We start from the raw sequence: 21331 nt of genomic DNA on the forward strand, positions 1-21331 counted from the left end.
CCGCAAAGTGTCCCACTAACTGCTATTGCAGTAATAACCTGATTTTGTGTCCCCAATTCTGGCTACCCTTCTACCATGTTTCCTGAGGTAAGAAATAAATGATGTGGAGAGTTGCACATCTTCCTAAACTTCGACTTTGGCTGGTGGTAGACACCGTGATGAAAGAACAAAATAAGCTGTTTAAAATGTTATACATCACACTCTTGCTTGGGAACATCATACCCCCATTCCTCTATTTACTAGGAGCAGCTAGGGGAATAGGTCGATGTCACCACCACAATTATTTCAAAGGTCGCTTGCACTGCCCATGCTTTATGATATTGCATTGTCTGCATGAAACTAAGTGAAAGGTCATGAGAATAATGTTAACATCATGTTCTACATGCACTGGTGACATACAGCTCGAGTACGAAACAATGCAAAGCCATGTTCCTAAGACACAATTAGAACATGGACATAGTTACGGTTATGACTGAATGACTTTTCAATGAACATGTGCATATGCTAACAAGTAAACCTTCATATTTCAGAGGTAGAAAATGCACACGTACTATACCACTTACAGGTCCTTGAGATGACTTCCAAGTTCACTTACAAATAAGCGGATGAATATTTGTCTATTCACAGATTCAGGGCTCAAGTAACAATATATTAAGCATATTATGTTCACAGAAACAAGCCTCCTCCAAGAAAGGAAAGGTAGTGGTTGCTGTTTTTGTAAGGGCATCACATTGAAATGACCAACTCAATAAGTAGGCACCGAGTTGAGGATAGGTGAGCTGAATGCAGCAGGGATGGAAAGAGGTAATAAATTACAATTTCACAATACTGCAAATACAGACACATTTTATGCATGAACCCCAACTTCAAATGCACAAATTCTAACCTCAAATCCGTATTCGGAGCAAATGCAAAATCCCTGTTGCTCTAGACAAGTCTCAACTACAGCCAGTCCCAGCATTGATAGTCACTGGATGTTCCCCAAGCACCAGATTCCCTGGTGCAGTGGTTCTCAATTAAGGATCTGCAGACTTAGGGGTCCCAAAGAACTCTAACGTCAATCAAGCGAATCAATAAAATTTTCTTTATCCCACAAACGTAATTGTCTAACCCTCCACCCCCTCCCCCCCTGCAAATGAGGTCCCTCATCACTTACTGCCCTGGTGTCTACTGGGGCAAAACAGAGTTCACAGACTGATTATCATTGGCCAGATGACTGAAGTGAGCAGCTCCGAATAATGCGCTCCTTCAAAGAGGTGAACCGAAATTTGGATTTTAAAAAAACTGAAGGAGTGCTAGAATACTACTCATAAGGCGATATCTTGAATGGAAGGCCGTATTTTTGGAAAAAGAGGTTGAGATTGAACGAGGAGTGTGACGTAAAGATATATCTCGTTTCCTCCTCTCTTCACTTCGCCCCCTCAAGGCGGCGAGGCGGAGAAGACGTGAGGCCGTTCCCTTTTCTTCTCGGAGAAACAAGACGTAAAGAAATCTGTCAAATGCGCCTCCTTTTTTTGAAAAATACAGTCATCCGTTCAAGATATTGCTGTATGCGTGATATTTTGGTGTTTGTAGAATCCCGTTGCATGCTTTTGCCGCCATGTTTTGTGGAATCCAGATTTCGGTTCAGCATCCCTTTAAAGGTACCATGAAATGGCAGCAGATGGTGAAGAACCGGATGATCCTTCTCTCCCTCAAAAGATTACGTCATTGTGAGTTTCCACTCATGTCCAGTGCTCTAAGTGGCTACAGGGGTTTTCCCTAAAATCTCAGCAATCATGAATCCCACATTCAAGGAAACTGTACAGTGTGCAACTGTTCTGCATTTTGTCTTGACCATGGGTTTTAATTCAGAGCAACATAAGAGAATAGGTTTCTCCTTCCAAATGCTGAATTTGCTGCATTTCAAAGAACTCCCGCTGTTGCTGTGTTTGCTGGTCATGTGGCCGCAGCTGTTGCAATTGCAGTCCTGGTGCTTGCAACTGTAGCTCTTGAACTTCCAACGGCTGCTGCTGTGGCACTTGGGGTTGCTGCGACTGCTGTAGATGAGATGCATGTTGCTGCGATGCCTGTCCTTGAGATGGTTGCTTTGGTGATGACTGAACCTGAGATGCTTGTACTTGTGCTAGCTGCTGTTGCGGTGGAGGCAGCTGTGGCAATTGCGGAGACTGCTGCTGAAGCTGCTGCTTCTGTTCCAATATTTGAGTAACCTGGCCCTTGGGAACACTAGTCGAAGCAGCAGCCACCGTTAAAGACACCCCGCACGCTGATAATATTGGAAATCCCCCAGCTGTCCGTTTCACCTTAGATGGCATTGGGATGATGATGGGCTGCTTAAGGGGTGCATTCACACGGACAATAGTGGCCATGGCAGCTGACGCTCCCTGAGGCAATCGCCTGCGCTTTCCCGACCCTGCCATGACTGCTTTGTGCGCACTCTTGAGATGCACTTTGAGGTAGGACTTGGACACAAAACCTTTGTTGCACAGTGCACAGAAGAGCTTGAAATCCTTGGTGTGGTTGGTGACCACATGTCGCTTGAGGCTGTTCCACACACGAAAGGTCTTGCCACAGTAGCTGCAGCGCATAGGCCGCTCGCGCGTATGCGTCCGGAGGTGCATGGACAGAGTCAGCCTGCTGTTGAACTTCTTGTCGCAGTAGGGGCAGGTCGTCTGTGGGCCGTTACCGTGCACACACACACGATGGGCAACCAAGCTCGACCCATACTTGTAGTACACTTGGCATAGCTCACAGTAGTAGTCCCAATTCCGGTTGCCATTGTATGCCCGGAATCGAGGAGTCTTGTGCTTGTCGTGCGACAGCCGATGCAAGTTGAGGGAGCGGGTCAGGGCAAAGCGCTTCTTGCAGACAACACATTCATAGGGAAGCTCCTTGGAATGGGCCTGCATGTGCTGCTCATAGTGGCCCTGTGTCTCATACATGTTCCCACACTCTGGGCAAGTCATGCCGAGGCCCCTGTCGTGATGCTCCTTGTGAACCTGCAAAGGCAAGCCTGGTAATGCCACATGATGTCTCTACACAGCACCTCTGCTTGCTAGCCAGCATACAAGGTGAGCAGGCAGGTTTGCCTAAAACTGAATGCCACACAGGTCAAGTAGTGGGCATCACATGATCTCGCCGTAAAGTACCATAGTTGCCCCCCTCCACTGAAGCTTACTGGATAACTTTATGTTCTGTCCAGCATATGATTACAATTTTTCCACACTAGTTTTTATGAAAAATTCTGCTACACTTGAACTTTTAATTCTCGGTTTTATCAGCAGTTCGGGTTCCATCCTTTTTTTACTTTTGCTATCCATCTTGCTTCCTGGTGACTAATGTCAAGCAAGAAAAGCCTTTAGATGGATGTACCCAGTACTGGAATGCTCATTACTGCTGTTTCCAGGGTGTTACCATGTGGCGACGAGTTCATGGTTGAACAAGTACGAAGCAGGACACCGAGTGAAAACTTTGACACCATAGTTACCAGTTGAGCAATTGTAGTAATTTATGTGACCATGGAAATTGCGCTCATGGCTGCTATGGCCCTTCAAGTTGCATGTAAACCATGGCCACTACCATAGACATAGGCCCACATGTTAGTTCTAGAAGACTTGAATAGCTTTCGGTTTAAACACATAAGGCAGCTTGTCATCTATCATATGCTCCTACGATATGTTTCACAGAGCTTAGACAATAAACACAAAGAACTTCAAAACAGAATACAAAGACAGTGGAATTAACATTTTGTTTCAAAACTTGCGAATAGAAGGTGGCAACACACAGTGTTGTCACCTTCTATATGAAATGAAACAAGTATCATTTCAATCAAAGCGTAGCCAAGTCTTGTGCAACTGAGACATGTGGCAGATGTCCTATCTGTTAACATGCATGTTGCCTGCTTGATATCAAATCATTAGAGGCCATAGCACCTACTAGCAAGCTAGTAATTACATTGGAATAGTTCATTGCGGTAACGGCCTTTGCCATTATGCTCAGTTTGACCTTGTGATGGACCGCAGTGAATGCAATCAGCCACCCCTATGAATCCAGTGCAGTGAATGTATCACGTGATAACCAGCTCCGCACATCGCTGCGCTCTTCCCAAAGGTCACGTGATGCTCGCACGTCCTGGGATTGGCCTTGATGGCTTGTTACATCCTCTTTGGCCCGTCATAAGGTGAAGCAAAGTAGAGTTCAACAATTTAAATTGCAGCAAATCAACCTTCATATTTTGATAATTAAATATTTCGAGAAAACAATTACAAGCTTCTTTGACTGCAAGGCATCACTAGAGTAAACAGCCTTTCTCATAGTGCAGCCTCCGCCAGTTCAACTCACCTTGTAGACCTCTTCTGCAGTGAAGGTGCGCTTGCAGCGGTTGCAGCGGAACGACTGGGCATTGTGGATGCAGCGCACGTGTTTGGCCAGCTCAAAGCGAAAGGTGAAGCCTTTGCTGCACTCGCTGCATGTGTAGGGGTACTTCCCAGTATGTGTCACTTCATGCTGTCGGAAGCTCTTGGTGCTGTAGGTGGTGAAAGAGCACTGGCCACACTGCAGCTTCTTCACTAGTGTCATTAGGTCATAGTCGTCTGGAGTGAGCTCGCCAGCGTGCATTAGCACCATGTGCTGTTGGAACCGCTTCTGCTCCTGGAACCGCTTTGGGCAGTAGCTGCGGCCAAGTACAGAACATGCGTATCAACACTGCGTCGCTACCTTGCATGATGCATAGGTCATCTATGAATAGACATGTATGGATAGCTTTGAACAATGATTGAGTCGCGAAAACACGTGCAAATGTGTGGCCATGCTCCCCTGTTCCATGGCAACACAAACCCTTTGTCCTTTGATATACAAACATTGGTTGAAAACACGTAACTGAATAGGTACAGTACTCACCAAACTTATACAGAATACGCAAACTGTCTCATATCCTGGGATTGCTATCCTGGCGGCAGCCGAAGAACTGCTCCATGACGTAGCGTTCAATGCAATAGCCTGAGCAGGCAAGGCCGTTCGTTCAAAAGTCGAAATCTCGGGTGGAACATGGACATTGCAGCAATTTTGTCTGCTGCCAATTTACACTTGTCACCACTTTTCCGTAAGAAGGAGCATTGGTGACTGTCAAAACCATCAATGATTGGATGACTCAATCAGTAGGTATTTCATAGTTCTAGTAAATGGGCCATCTAATAACTGAATTTCGGCAGTCACCTATGCACTAGTGGTGAAAAGCATAGATTAACTGGCAAAAAATATTTCTTTCCATAGTCCAGCCACGATTTTAACCTTGAGTGAGCGGCCTCCCTTGCTCGCGCTGATCAAATGAGTTATAAGTCATGCAGCAGTTCTTCAGCTGCCACCAGGATAGCACTCCCATGAGATAAGACACAGTTTGCATGTTCTATATATGTTTAGTGAGCAGTGACCTAGTTACTGCTAGTCACATGAGCTTGCTTACTTAACTGGACTTTATATAAATGAGATTTGAGTTCCCCATCTAACATGGATACGCACAGAAATTAATTCCAACTGCCACATCTGCAAGTGTGCCTGCCCTTCAAGGAGCCTTGGTTGCACTTGAGGTAAAAATACAACGGTTGAAGTTCAGGTATGCCAAAGCACGAGTGCACTTGTGCTGAACTTAAAGCTATTATTATTTGCTGTAAGCTGAATTCATATATATTTTCTAAGCTTGTTTTCATAAGTCCTCATTTAATCCAAGTCAGTGTTAAATAAATAAACAGTGCAGAAATATGTTTAAATAAGAAGCATACACTAAGCAAAAACTGAAGGAATCGACTAGAAAGAGGTTCTTCCACAACGTCTTTGCACATTTTGGCGGTTTGTACAAATCCAAGTTATTCATCGAAACCACTGTCCAATTAGGTTAAGAATTAAGTGATGGATTTCACAACTTCATTCTTGGATGTAATCAGTAATAGACAGATTCCTCTTATACAAAGTCACACTATAAAAAAATTAGTAGCCAAACAGTATATTGCTCACATGCTATAGGATTCATAGTAATAAAGGATATATCAATTAAACAGTTGCTTAAGAAAGAACAACTAATGTGATACAAAATGGTCATACAAGCCAAAACTTACTGCATATTCTGATTTTGTGAAACTACAAAATTATAGCTGGTTGAAATGTTCAATCTCTATTTAGCAGTGTTCAGCAAATAGATTACAAACACTGCCAAAAAAATAAAAAAAAGGTAAACTAACTTGCAGCCATACTTGAAGTCTCGAGTGTGCACACGCTTGATGTGCTTTAGCATATAATTGTTGTTGGTGAACTCCTTGGGACACTGCGGGCATTTGTACTTTTGCGTAGTGTCATGAATCTTTTTATGCTTCCGCAGATTGCCTGGGGTGGTATATTTTTCCTGGCAGATGTCACACTTGAAGGACCGAACCTGCAATACAACAGAAGTCCACCGACTTAGATTTATACCAGTGTAGTGAAGAAGGTCTTGATTCAGATGCACAATGCTGTATTCAAGCTATGAATAATGTGGGTCATCAATGGATAGGGTTTGGTATTAGCATCGCTAAAGAATAAAAAACAAAAACAAATTGAACTAGTTGAAAAAAAAAGGACCATTAACAGAAGAAAACACCAGTTGCTATGGTTGTGTTTAACTATGTGGGCAGCCAGCACCTCTGTACACATACCAAGCTCATACATGTGGCACTTTTGTGAAGTGCCAACAGAAAATATATTCAGAGCTTTCTAGTTCTATGAATGGCTTCTTGATCACCTTATAAAACATTACAAAGGACCAACTTTTAAAATCAATATTTCAATGTCAAATGGCCAGTGGCAGCGGAGCTTTTTTAGAATTCACTTGGTAACCAACAAGCAATAGTGGTCAAAAATATGAAATGACATCATGTGGCAGCAGCCTGCAAGGTGCCGACAGCCTATGACCTCTGACCTTGTTATGTGACTGTACATGGACACGGAGAGTGGACAAAGACTTGAGCTCCTTGTCACAGATGTTGCACAGGTAAGTCTGGTCTCTAGGATCTGTCCCCATTTTGATCTCCATGTGTTTACGTAGATGTGCTAGCAGCAAGCTGTGATCTGTAAACACCTTGCGGCACGAGTCACAGGGAAATACCTGCTGCTCTGGATGTGCTGCAATTGTGTGGTCAGCCAACGCCTCTTCATGTTCATACACAACTTGACATTTGGAACACTTGTGCTCAACACTACCAGCTTCCTGGTCGTGCTTTGTGGCATTCCCTTCTAAAGAGGGTGCTTGGGCTGTTGGTTTCCACAGAGATGGTTTCTTGTGGCTCTGAGACAAGTGCTTTCGCAAGCCTCTTCGACTCAAGTAAAGTTGAGAGCAGCATTCACACCGGTAGTCCTTATGGCCCCGCAAGTGCTCAGTCAGATGCTCGGAGGTTGTGAAACCAATGCAGCACTTTTCACACGTGTAGGGCATGGCTTTAGCATGCTTTAACTGATGCCTCTCCATGGCATTCTTGCTTACAAAGGCCTGAGTACAATGGTTGCACTTGTAAGGCCGGTCTCCCTTTGGCCTGTGGCACCAAGAGTGCTTGCACCATTTGGATTTGGAGGTAAATGTTTTCTCGCATACGTCGCAGTTGTAAATAGTTTGATCGGAAATATTAACTGCTTTCCTCTCCTTAGACCGCTGCTTTAAAGCTCTGATCTTGAGTGCCGCCACTTTAAGAGTTTGAGAAGTGGCATTCTCGGAACTGGAAACTTTCTTTGCGCGCAGCTGCTTTACAGGTCTGAGCGATTTTACGGAGCTATCGGAGCCACTCCAGTTGTCGTCTGCGTCGAGTCCGTCCGCCGCCTCATCACCACTGCTGTCTGTATAACGCACACTAACCGGCTTTCGCTTACGACCTGATCTTCGTGTACCAGGTGGAACGCTGTCGCCTATCGAACGTTTCGCAGGTAACTTCTGTAGCCGTATTTTCACTGGGTTCTTTTGCTTCCGGCGATCTTTGCTGGACAATTCGTACGCGGACAGGGCTTTCGACGGCGAGACTGGCGGTTCTTCTGGAATGATCTCTTTCGGAGCTCCGTTCTCGTCAATGGGTTGTTCGCTGTCCTGCGGGTCATCTTTCAAGTCTCCTGGCAGGGTGGCGGTCCTGAGCGTACAAACAGGTTCTCCATCGACAGACGGGGATCGTACCAAAACCTTGTCGCTAACACCTGTTGCAACATTATTAGCATCGAGACTGTTTGCCTCCTCGTTAGCATTATTGTTTTTCAGGCAAGTCTTCGAGAAGTTCCCGAAGATGATTCGAACGTAACCGTTCGCCGGAACACCCACAGGAAAAACCAGCTCCGTGCAGAAAGGTTCGACATCTACGTTTATGAACACCCGTGCTTCCATGCTTATCTTCGCGGCTAAAAGCCGCAGGCATCCGCTTTGGGGCACAGTAGAGTCATAACTTTGACAACTCGGGACAGATGAAGAAACGCAGATGCAAACAATTCACATGTCAGTTCACGAAACCGAAAAAATGCACCCGTTGTCTAGCATGAACTTTAGCAGCTGTTCTTGTTTTCTGTGTGCTGCTGCATACCCATACGGTGTAAGAGACTCGTGCTGCTCGTGCCGCCACAACGAATAATTCTCCTTCGGATGGGAACTATCTACCTACTTTCCTCACCACACTAAACCCACCAAACGCGCTATGTGAATTAGATTGGCTTGGCTTGGCCGCTTGATAATAGCACCAATAGCCATAACAACGGCTGGCTTGGCCGCGTAGACCTGTGCGCCGCCGCGCCGCGCCGCCGCCGCCGCCGCCGCCGCCGCCGCCGCCGCCTGTTTTGCTCTCTCCGCCCTGCGCCGCCGCCGGAATCCCCAGAGCCAGTGAGCCAGCACGCCGCCGCCGCCGCACAATAAATGCGGCGCGCCGCCGGCGCCGCCAATTTGTTTTTATTTTTTATTTATTTTTTTTTTTTTTGGGGGGGGGGGGGGGGGATGTGTTTGTAGTATTGGTGTTTTTTTTTCTGCTTCTGTATGAGTTTTACCTACTATATTATGCATGAAAATGATACACTGGTGTCTGTATGCTTTTCCCTTTCATTCTTACTCCTGTAAATATATCAATAAATGTAGAAGTTCCACAGAAAACGGAGACACGGAACGATAAAAAAAAAAAAAAACTAACAAAACTACAAGTCTCAAACACAGTTTCTAGTTGATTTGGACAACGAACGCAGCTACATATACCTCAAGACCCTCACCACCAAAAAAGAAACATCTCCTCTTCACTAGGTCAGCGATAGCCGGACACTCAGACAGAACCCATGATTCATGATTCAGACGTATCCAAATGATTCACACCAGTGTTGCGGAATAGGCACCCCGAGTTTTCGATAATTCCATTCCTTTCAACTCCTAGGAATGGGGACACTGGGCCCATTCCCACTCCTGGAATGGCTGAATCGTTCCATTCCATTCCTCTAATTCCTAGACGTAAAAAAGTGTCACTTGACAGCTGCATTACGTTGCAGCGTTGGGCAGAAATATTCAAAGATGTATTTGGAAATACAAATGCTGGGATAGATGAAAATAGTTGCTAAGATACTGATACTCAAGTCTCAAATATATCTGTAAAAATGTATCCCGATATGTATCGGAAATACATTAAAAAAAGGCAAAAAGTCTTTGGAATTTCAAATACAAGAATACATTTTAGGGAGGGCAGAAATATAAATACTGATAATGCAATACATTTTTCAAATTTCTTTGAGACGCCAACTGAGATGAGGCTTTAAAGGGATACTACAACGAAATTTCGGCGCTCATTTTTTGGTCCATATGTGTTCAAAAAAGCAGCATCACATCGAACATGCCTATATCTTGTTAAAAAAGTCACGAAAAGGAATTTTAAAACGAATTAAACGATTAGCAAATAGCACCTGGTGGATATGTCGCTAACGCCTCGCTTGTAATGCCGTCTAGGAACCTTGACAGCTAGTGACGGAGGTTGTCTCGTCTCCGGCCACGACGAGAGAAGAGGGGCAGGAGGAACTCCCCTCTTCCCGAGAATGCCTTTTGTGTGTCGCAGAAGTCGCCATTGTCCCCCTACAAGATTACAGAAGATTAACCCGTCACTCAAAATTCGTACAAAAGCAGCCGCTTCGGTGGCTGGAACGACTAGGCCATCCTCTCGACGTCAGCCTCGCCGTAGCTTTGCTCGTCTTGAGACGACCTACGTCACGATTGCGTTGGATGTCACGTGGTCTCCGCTGGGCCTTCTCCGAGCGCTTGACAGAGTGGGCCGTTTATAACGAAAAATACAGCAACCAGGCTCAAAATACAAACGCGCGACTGTCATTTACGGATATTGTGGATCATATTCAACGTATTTTTGAACACGACGGGAATATTTCAAATTTCGGTGAAGTATCCCTTTAAGTTTGAAGTGGAGGTTGTTTTTCTTGGTCCCGAAATTTCTTTCCCGCAGGGTTGGCACTTCGCCTTGAAGGTAGTGGTTCCAGACGAACGACTTCAAGTGAAAAGAGTCAAAGTACAGGCTAGCTGGTGGAAGTCAACCATTTCGTCGTTTACCCTGAGACTGGGTTTTTTTTTTTTGAAGAGCAGAAGTAACAGAAAAAACCTGTCTGTTTTTCTGTTACATCTGCTCTTCTGTTTTTTTGAGACCTGTCTGTTTTTTCTGTTACTTCTGCTCTTCAAAAAAAAACCCAGTCTCAGGGTAAACGACGAAATGGTTGACTTCAAGTGCGCATTTTCCTTCGTCGACGCTCCACAATCGGGTCGACCACTGATCTCTATTGTAGAGATCAGTGGGGTCGACTTTCGAATCCAGGTTTATCAGACTTTCATTATGCCACGCCAATTCTGTAAAAAAACGCAGCCAACAAGTGGCCGCGTAGCACGGAGCGCATTTCGGGTCCAGCGCAGCCAAAACGCCGCGGTCGGATAGCATCATAGGATAGCAGCCCAGGCCTTCCGAGGCGCCTCCTGGCGACAAATTTCCCTTTCGGTGCCGCGCGCCGGCCGCCGCTCGACACACCGAACTCTAGCCACCATAGCCGCAGACTCCAATCCAAGCCGAAAGGCCGAAAGTATCCAAAAGTGCATCTGGCGGCTATGTTGCCATTTGGTTATTGACATGTGTGGTTGAGCGTCGTGTTTTCATCGTGTTTCTGGAAGTGGCCTCTTCACTGACAATATCAGCGGTAAGAAAGTGCTCGTTTAATCCGGACTTGACAAACCCAAATATTTCGGAATATGCAAGTTAGATTAGGCCTGTGCAAAATAATCCTCATTGTGCTCAATGCCTTGTGTTGTAATGGTCAGGGAATTTCACCTGAAATTGTGAGAAAAAACCTGGAAAAGTCCGGGAATTTCAAAAGAATAATTTTCTAGACACCCTGCATTAATCAAACATGCTTTCTCCCCATTACCTTTGCTTCGTGGGTGGCAAGCATTGCTCCAAACCTGTTTATAGTTCCGACAAAAATGCGAGTAGAAAAGCAGACTTATCGAAAGTACATTCAGAATGTTATTTTACTCCTCTGTGTGTAAATAAAAAGACTGAACCTGACTTTTGCAATTAACACGCAAGCTGTCCTATTTTCGAAGTGAGCGACTACTCCATTCCTGTGGGTTCATTTAATGAGAAACCAATCATTTGGCATGCGTACCAGTGTTTACAGTGGCAAGCGGAAAACATGGATGGCCAATGTTACTCGCTAGCTGGAATTACCCCGATCTCCCCTGTTGAAAATTCAAAGTGGGACCACTTGCAAGTGGATTATGGAACCGGCCCCACTTGCAAGTGGAACCACTTACAAGTGGGGCCGGTTCCATAATCCACTTGCAAGTGGTACCACTTGTGAGTGGCGCCAGTTTCATAAACCATTTGTAAATGCCAACCGACCAGAGATATCCGGTGGACATTCACTAAAGATCCGCAAATCTCCAGTAAACAGCCGTCGGACATCCAAGTGGTAATTGGTCGGGCACCTCAATACTCACTCGTGCTCAGATGTTCCATGTTCTGAACTATGTCAAGGAACAACCACGAGCCAGTTGATATTGGCCGGATTATTCTATTGCCCCTTCCGTTATCCTTTACACATCAGTGCTTCTGGCGGCCCGGAGCATCTTCGAGGTTTGCTGTTAAACCTTTTGCGCTGAGAAACCTTGTTGCCGTGTTGTGTAGAAGCCGTCTTGCCATTGCCCTAAAAAAGAATTAAAAGAAAAGTCTGAACGTACAACGCAAATGCTCCATGTCCTTTTTTATTTCTTTTTTCCATATGTCTACAATTGCCAAACAGACTCGCTTAACACAGCTATCATATCAAGACTTGCACTTACCGCTTCCTCGCGTCGAGACGAAAGCAATCCATTTGTGCTGGGGCTCATTTTCAGTCCTTGGAGTGTTTGAAGCACGACCATGGTTTGAAGGTTACCACAAAGACAAAACATACGACTCGCAAAGCACGCGAGCCAGCGGACGCCGAAGGAGTCGGCAAAAGGCTTGAACAATAGCAGTGATCCAGCAGTGAATGAGTATGTTCGGCAATGAATATGAGTAAAAACATTTTTCAAAATACTGGCATAATATTTATGCAAGGCACGTTTTAAAACATATATCTCAAATATTTTACAATTTTGTACATTATATTACCAACCATTTGATTGTCTATGCGTTCAACTCCTGTTATTTGCCATTTACTCAATGGCTGCTTCTATCGAAATGTTTACTCCTGTTAGTCTCCCTATTTTTTTAACTTTCGAGCACAGGTAGGTTTGTTAAATTGTATTGTGTGATTTGGCATACGCTTCGGATAAACATACCCGACTTTTGGTTTTCCTATATGCGTTGTATAATAGTTATCGGCTTTCCCGACTGTTTAAGTTGGTTGAAATCTACGAATATTCCTGTACCTTGTTGGCGCTGTGAATTCATTTGCGAAGTTTCTCCAGGGAAAATATTTAATTTAGGGGAGCTTGTTACGTTTCTTATCACTGGTTTTTCTACAGTTTTGTAGCACACTTCATCTTCTCATGTGTGAACGAAATATATATGAAGGAATATCTTGTGAAATTGCCATTTGTAGGAGGCAAGTGCCGTAACTAAATTCAAATAATAGCTCCTTAAACCCAAGTGGAGCCAAATGGGTGTTGACACTGACCTCTTCGAAGCATAAGGTGAAAATGGTAAACTTTATGACTGATGTTTTGATCACATAGAAGGGCTGGAACAGAAGCATTCTGACTGACCACTTAGGTCCAAATGGTCTTCTAGCTGTAACCACTTGAGAGACAAGTGGAACCCCTTAACCCCAAAGTGGTCTTCTGACTGACCACTTTGAAGGGAAATGGAACCACTTGGGGCCAGGTGGTTTTCTGACTCCAACCACTTGGGAGGCAAGTGGTCCCACTTGGCGGTCCAAGTGGAACCACTTTAACCAAAGTGGTCCTCAAGTGGAACCACTTGCTGGCAAGTGGGACCGCTTGCAAAACCACTTCAATTTTCCCCTGGGAAGGTAGGTAGGTAAGCTCTTTGGAAGGTGAAAGCAACGAGGGGTTGCAAAATATATTTCGCACATCAACACTCTTAAGCAAGCAGGGCAGAGAGAATATATACTATTTATTTACGAGGGGAGGAAAACATTGCACAGCATTGAAAACAACCGAGCGTCGTCGTCTACTCCCTCGTCACTATGTCGTTGTTGTCGTCGTCTACTCCCTCGTAACTATGTTGCAACCTAGGCTCCTGTTGACACCAACATTCAAAATGTTAGCTTGCCACTGACCATCACACCCCTCTTTTCACTGTGAGCATATCCAGGAGGGCAGTAGGCTTCATCCCGTGTCAGGAAGTTGTGGAGGCAGACTCCCGCTTATATCATGTTTTCACAGTGCTCAACAGTGCCATGCATTGGAGCCAGAAACGCACACCAGCGAGATACAAAAATTCCGAAGGCGTTTTCTACGGTATGCCTGCCCCGGGAGAGCCTGTAGTTGAAGATACTTTTTCGGTAGTCCAAGCCTCTTCCAGGGAATAGCTTCATGAGGTATGTTTTCAACGGAAAGGCTTCATTCCCCAGGAGGCACAGAGGTGGTGCAGGCTGTGCAATTGCAGGGATCTGGAGGGTGTTAACAGCTAGCGCCTTTCCGAAGTTAAACTCTCAACACCTTGCCATCGGACTGGTGCCCGGCAGCCCCAATGTCCACCAGTCAAAACCTGTAGTGGGTGTCAACAACAGCCAGCAGCACCATCGAGTAAAATTTCTTGTAGTTCTGAAATATTGAGCCAGAGTTTGCTGGGCTCCTGATCGCAAAGTGCTTGCCATCTATTGATCCAATGGCGTTAGGAAACTTCCACTTGACGCAGAACTCCCTTCGGATCTCTTCCCACTGTTGTGGTGCGGGGGACTGCAGCACCAACGGGGAGAGGCAGTCCCAGATGACTGGCAGTGTTTCTTGGAGGATCCCCGATAATGTTGCTTTATGCATCTGGTAACTTATGGCCACATGGCCCAGTGATCCTGGTGATGCAAGGGACCTAGAAATGTGAAAAAAAAAAATTGTGAGACTTCGTACCTAACTTTTTGGTCAATCATTTGCATTGTTTGTGACCGCGTGTTGAGAACGACCTACGAGAGTACTCGGAGTTATATTGTTATACACGCAATATGTAAATTTGTACTAAATATGTCTGAGTGATGCTCTACGTTTGGAAATAGTTTCTTCTCTAAAATCACCCGCAAAAATCAGGGAATTGGCGTATGAAGTAGAAATTTACCTCGAATAGGGGTTTTACTGATCAGATTTCCCCCGTTAATATTTTAAGTCTCAATTTCAAGTACGAGAAATAAAAAACAAGAATGCCCAATGCTTTCAAAAGAGTCGGTTTTTTATTTAGTAAATTATGTGTTTGATGTAGTAAGTGTTACATTGATACATTGATTTGCTTATTTATGAGTGCCTTAAAATAAAGTTGCCAGCTAGTAGTAATGGCCCGTCAAACATCAGTAGCTGAACCTATCAAGTTAAAACTTATCTCAAATACATACTTGACTAGTCCCCTTTTCACATTAAAAATTCAAGTCTATTATAAGTACGAAAAAATCAACAACTGTCCCATTTGAGGCTTTTTTGAATGCATACATTCAACCAGTAAAAAAAGTATTTGAGGTAAGTTTCTACATGAAACGTCGCATTCCTGATTTTTGCTGGCGATTTTAGAGCCCAAACTTTATTTTGAAACACATTGTCGAGCCCGGACCTCTCAAAATATCTGAGTAGATCAGAAAGGATAAGTTCCCGGTCCCGGTTTGGGGTGTTGTGATACGAGTTGGGTGTGAGTATGGCGCTAGCACACCGTCTAGAAGCATAACCTAATCAATCGAGCATCTGTGAAAAGGAAGTGCGTATCACATATGTAGTACATACCTCAGTGTGATGGCCAGCCGCTCAGCGGGCGAGATGGGAGAGCGATGTGTGGGCGCGTGTATTAAGTCGATCGTGGATGAGCCCGAGCAGCTTGTCGAATGAAGCCTTCGTCATCCCGCAGAAATGGAAACGACAGAATTGATTCACTCTGATAAGCGACAAGAATATCGACCGTCACCTTACCTGAAATATTGGAAGTGGTATTCTGGGTCGGACTCGTGCAGCTCCTGTACTAGTCAATAAAATTTCTCCAAACACTGTGCCTTTATCAAATATGTCTCGTACATACATCGTGCATGTTCCCTGGCGCCGCATTTGGCACCATAAAAGCACTGCTGCAATTTTTTTCTTTTTTCGCTGATCTAATACATCGCGAATCGGCTCTCCTTGGTTCCTCCCGTCTGAACAAGTCTGGACAGACTTGTTCAGACGCGGTTGCCATGTCGTGGTTGCCATGGCGGAACGCATGCGCAGCGCAAAGTGTGCGCTGGACCGAGCCACCCACGCCGATCGGTGTGTTTGCTATTCATCTTAGCTGGTTTTCGCCGAAAAAGCCTTTGTACCACGAAAAAGCCTATGGACCACACCGAAGGAGTTGGGCTGATTTTGCAATTACTTGACTCAGAAAACCTGCTGGCTGCGTACAATTAATGAGGGAAATCGTCTGCTTTCAAAAAAAGGGAGACGAGTCTCTCGAAGTTAGAAGCTCTCACGACATTATGATCTATCGCGCCTCCAATATTTATACGATGCCCCCATCGAAGCCAGCAGCAATATATGTCTACATTGTTCAGGTTGTCTGGCCACAAAAAATACTCAATTTCTCTGTTCAGGATTCGAAGTGAAGTTCAATGCAGAAGGGGTCTGCTTGAATCTCCGATGAAGACTCTCCAGTTTGTCCGCATTCGTCTCCGTGCTGCCGGCGTTGAGGTGTTTGGTGAGTGGCGTCACCACGGACCCCGAGCCATGCGAGTTCGCCCGACCAAGTCTGGCTGTGCGTGGCTTTCCCGTGTCCGGGGAAAAGGGCATCCTCGTCGTTGAGCCATTCCTGGGGTAGGTTTTGACCCTTCGGAGGCCCCCGGGTGAGGCAATGCACCACTTCGGCCCCAGCTTCTCGTAGACTGGAGTCCTAGAAAGGCTTGGCCAGGATGATTGTCTAATCGCCTTTTCTTCTACTATCCCCTCTGATCTTTCACTTTTACCTTTCCTGTTTCTTTTACTTCTCTCTCATTTCTCTTACTCGTTTATCACCCCTCTTTGGCGGCAAGGGCTAATCTTGGGTGGCAATAGACCACTGTCTTACCCACACTTAAGTATTCGCGACTCCAACTAACTATAGGTGGCGCCACTCATTTTCAAAAATGGCGGTTATAGTGAGGGTCGGAGATGCGTGTCACTGTTGAGCCTTTCTAGTGTGCTGGCTTCACTGAGCGACACAAATTATTTCTGGTAATACGAGGAAGCTAGGGTGTTATGAGCGCAGGTCATCTTTTTACCCTGAAAACAAGAACGGTGTTTAGCGTAATATTTACGCAAGGATGCGAGGTTTAATTCTGGAGCGAAATTTAAACTAACCTCTATTTTGGATTTAATTTCTCGATATAGCTCTTAATTTCGGATTCTTTCATAACTCAAGATGTGTCTCACATCGTGATTATTTAGTTATAGAAGTTGTTCGCGAAGAGTTTATTTTGTGACATACATGTTCGATCCAGGCTGATATTTGTAGTTGTAATTGTTGAAAAAATCAGTGCTGATATTTGTGCGTTCTCGCTACCTTTTCTCGCTCACATAATTGTCATGGAAAATAATGAACTGCGGGCCTTTTAATGGGTTTTTGGGTATTTAGATGATTAATTGGTTTAACATTATTTCCAACACAGGAAGAAGAGAATAATTTCAATTTTTACAATATGCATGCCCACAAAACGTATAAATTAATAAACGCTGTTCTCACTGAAACAGCCCAAAGACGGAATCTGACTCGGACAGCTGAAGTGTGTGTGTGTGTGTATGTTTTTATAGCAATGCATGATGCATAGGACTTTATATTACATCCAGTGTTTGACTGTTTGTCTATCTTGATGACGATGTCAGAGTTTTTCTTTTGCTAAAAAGAAAACAAAATTATACCTTTCTGGAAAGACCATTATGGCTAAATTACGCATTTCCGTAATCTTGGCGTTAATTGGGGCCATACATTGCCGCGATTGGTATTAATAAAATATTAAAATTAAGATATTTTAATGCATAATTTTTCAAGCTCTAATATAATGTGTTGCTTATGTTCTAATTTCAAACGTGCGAACAAATATGACAATCAAAAGTGTGCTAATTTTCATCACTGGTGCCGATTGCAGCATTTTGAATTACCAAGTACTAAAATAAAGCAGTCTGGAATCAATGGAAACATTCTAGCTAATGTGAGAAATTCATGTAGAATTATATTAATTGTCGGTAAAGTATATTTTGCTATCAAAGTCGTGACTTTTGACAATGGGCGAAACGTCCAAAGTCGCCGCCAATGTCCTTCCAAACCAAATGCCCAAAAGTAAAAAAAAAAAAAGAAAAAAAAAAAGCTGTTTAATTATTTTTTTTATAACATTTAGTTACTTTAAATTTTACGCTCATCGTTTTGCCAATCTCAGCCTTTCCAGTTCGAAGGAACGCCTACCTACTTGCACGTCTGCTCACTGCAGTATGTTTCGTTGGCGTTGGAATCCGGTGAAACGGTAGCGAGTTTTAGTATTGCGTATACAAGCGAACGCAAGCGCTGTGTGTTTGCGTTAGCTTTGCGTGTTCCACAGTGCGCGTGCGCAGAGCCCAAAACTGCGGTCTTGGATGGCACATGGCGATGAGGCGCACGCACAGTGTGGGGCACGGAACTCTAACGCAAACGCACACCGCTTGCGTTTGCTTCTATGCGCAATACTGGAACTCTCCCGTAAGGTACAACCCCTACCGGCTGCAGCATGACGTTGGGACAGTGAACAGTGTTGTTTGCATTCGGAAATGACATTTGGCGAGCCATGATCGCGAGCAGGTCCGCCGTGCCCGCTGAGCAGGAGAATCGGGGGACCCTCACTAGAGCGCTTCCCATTTGCCGCGGGAGGGCGAGCGTTGAGCTGGAGACGCGAATAGTTTCCCAGCAACACTGTTAGAGTATCGTTTCCAGCAAAGCCTTTTTTGTTGTGGTGCGTTACCTAACCCCTTGTTGGGCTCGGTGGTTGGTGGTGCACCGGGATTCTGAATTTCCCTCGCCTTTCACGGCTCGCTTTCAAACCAAAACCCCCGGTTCTGGATGTGCCTCTAAAAGGCAGCGTCCTGAACTCTCGAAACATTCCTGAGATTCTTGGTCATTCACTCTTAAAACCAAGACCAACCTCTTGCCAAGCTGTCACTTTTTGTTGCAAAGATCCTAGACAGTAACATTGGTGCAGAATACAAAGCAAAGAAACCCCATTCCGGAGACCTACTCGTTGAGGTGGTAAGGAAGTCGCAGAGCTCGACGCTTTTGAAAATGACATCTCTTTGTGATCTGCAGGTCACAGTCGGTAAGCACCCAACGCTGAATACGGTTCGTGGGGTCATCTCGGAAGATTACTTCCTTTCGACCAGTGAGGATGAAGTTTTGGAAAGCCTACGAGCATCTTAAGTGGTTTCAGTCCAGCGCATCACTTTCAAAAGGGAGGGCACTGAAGTTAAGACTAAACACTTGATTTTGACATTTTAGCGTGACACGCTTCCGCTGCTTGACAAAGCTGGCTACTTGGACTGTCGCTTGTGACCCTATTTCCCTAACCCACAGCGGTGCTTCCAATGTCAGCGCTTTGGTCATGGGTCGCGCAGCTGTCAAGGGAAGGAGACATGTGCTAAGTGTGAGAGCCACGATCATGTTGCTGACATTTGTGAGAATGAGGGTTTGCTGTGCAAACTGCAAATGTTCCCATCCAGCATACTCTCCCACTTGCCCCTGTGGCAGAGGGAGAAAGAGATTCTGAGTTTAAGAGCGAATGAGAATACATCTTGCCCAAAGGCGAAACAAAGGTTGTCCTTCATCATGAAGGGCTCATACTGTGATGCGGTGCGCAGGGGCCCTGCACCGCACATAGAATCTAGGGCCACCCAGTTTTCACGGGAAGACTTGGTGGGCCCTCCTCGGGCCCCAAACCTAACTTTGGGGAAGCCGTGTGCCCCAACTAACACTGGGAGCACACACGCTTCCTTTGCCCCTCAGGCAAAGCTGCCGGCTGAACGGCCGGCCTGTTCTAGTGGGTCTTCTCCACGGGATGAGGAGCGAGGCCATCGCTCCAACTCCCTGGATGCAGCCCACCAGCCTAAGGAGCAGCATGGGCGGAATTTTAAGTGACCGGTTGATCACAGTTTGTTCGCCATATATATCACCCACATACCGTATTTACTCGAATCTAACACACCCTCGATTGTAACGCGCACCCATTTTTCAAGGTCTAAAAAAAAAAAAAAAAAAAAAAAAAAAAAAAAAAAAAAAAATGCAATGATTTTGATTGTTACGCGCACCAGATTTTGTAGTTTGGATACAGAAATTAAACTTTTTCTCACTTGGAACAACGAAGGTTTTTTCCAAATGCTTCAATCTTGCGGTGAAATGAATGGCGCTGTCTCTCCCTGGCAAGGTCGTCATCACGACGCTGGTCCGGGGCAGCGCCCAGGGGCGGTATGCATCACTCGTCATCGCTGTCGGACGACTCCTTATCGCTGCCAACGGCCCAAAGCATTTCATCTTCGGTGCCGTCCATAGCGTTAGGCACTTCTTGAAGGCCTTGATAACCATGGCAGACGGGATTGTGCACCACGCATCTTGCGCCCATCCAGCGAAGTCCTGCAGCGACGCGAGCTTCTGGAACACTAAACGAACGTGATACGGCCCGATTTCCATCGCTCTTTGCACACAATATCACTTTTCTTTTGAATCCAACATCATGTTGAACGTCTTTGCAGTGGGAACTTCCATGCTGATACGCTTCTCAGCGTGTAATGGAACGGCCATTTTGAAATGTCGATGGCGATATGGTAGCGCAGTTTTGGGTCACACTCGATTCTAGCGCGCATGCGATTTTTGGACCTATTTCCCCGGAAAAAAGGTGCGCTTTAGATTCGAGTAAATACGGTACTCGGGTATGAGGAGCCTGAGGCACTTATGATACAGCTTCCTCAGCCTTTTCTCATACTGAGTGACCTGAATGCCCACAACCCCCTTTGAGGAAGTACCCGGCATGATATTTAGGGAGCAATAATTGAACGGTTTCTTCTTACTGCGGGCCTCTGCCTCATGAAGAGTAAAGAAGCCACTCATTATAGTTTCACCACGCATACATTCACATTCATAGACCTCTCAATCACACATGCTGCCATTCTTTCACTATTTACATGGGTTGTTATTACCAACCCTTATGGCAGTGATCACTATGCTGTGATGTTAAAGCGTACCCTTCCACTAGTAACTTTTCCAACGTGCCCCACAATGAAAATTTTATGAGGTCGATTGGGCTCGTTTTGAGCAGTCTACATTGCTTGCCTGTACATCACTCGATGAAGTCACAATAGACAATATGGATGAACTTCTGAGCAAACACATCCTTGCTGCAGCAGTTGTCTCTATACCAATGACATTGTCTCGTCTTCCAAACCGGACGAAACCTTGGTGGAACAATGCATGTAGTGAAACACGAAACAAGCAAAACCAAGCATGGGGTAGGTTTCACCGCTACCCCACACAGATTAATCTTAGAGTTAAAAAAAAACGAAACCCCGGCCTAGATACGTATGACCCCGCAGGGGGCACCTGTGAAAGCAGGTGTTTGGAGAGTGGCGTCTCCACGGACCCTGAGCCCCGCAGGGGGTGCCTGC

At 45.2% G+C, this 21331-nt stretch overlaps 1 protein-coding gene across 2 annotated transcripts; it reads right to left on the reverse strand.

Annotated features, from left to right (window-relative positions):
• Positions 1 to 291: 291 nt before the first annotated feature.
• On the reverse strand, positions 292 to 8774 carry LOC8034971 (zinc finger protein 184). Of its 2 annotated transcripts, none has more exons than XM_029994941.4 (4): positions 7133 to 8774; positions 6234 to 6424; positions 4342 to 4672; positions 292 to 2999 (listed from the first exon to the last, which is right to left on the reverse strand). In XM_029994941.4, the coding sequence occupies exons 1-4, from the start codon at positions 8384 to 8386 to the stop codon at positions 1851 to 1853; spliced, it is 2925 nt and encodes a 974-aa protein (XP_029850801.1). In that variant the 5' UTR covers positions 8387 to 8774; the 3' UTR covers positions 292 to 1850. The 2 variants fall into 2 exon arrangements, with proteins under 2 accessions (XP_029850801.1, XP_029850800.1); XM_029994940.4 differs by having other exon boundaries at positions 6947 to 8766.
• Positions 8775 to 21331: the final 12557 nt, after the last annotated feature.

The sequence above is a fragment of the Ixodes scapularis genome, unplaced genomic scaffold, assembly GCF_016920785.2.
Source record: "Ixodes scapularis isolate PalLabHiFi unplaced genomic scaffold, ASM1692078v2 PGA_scaffold9__187_contigs__length_104089568, whole genome shotgun sequence".
Classification (NCBI taxonomy): Eukaryota; Metazoa; Arthropoda; class Arachnida; order Ixodida; family Ixodidae; genus Ixodes; species Ixodes scapularis.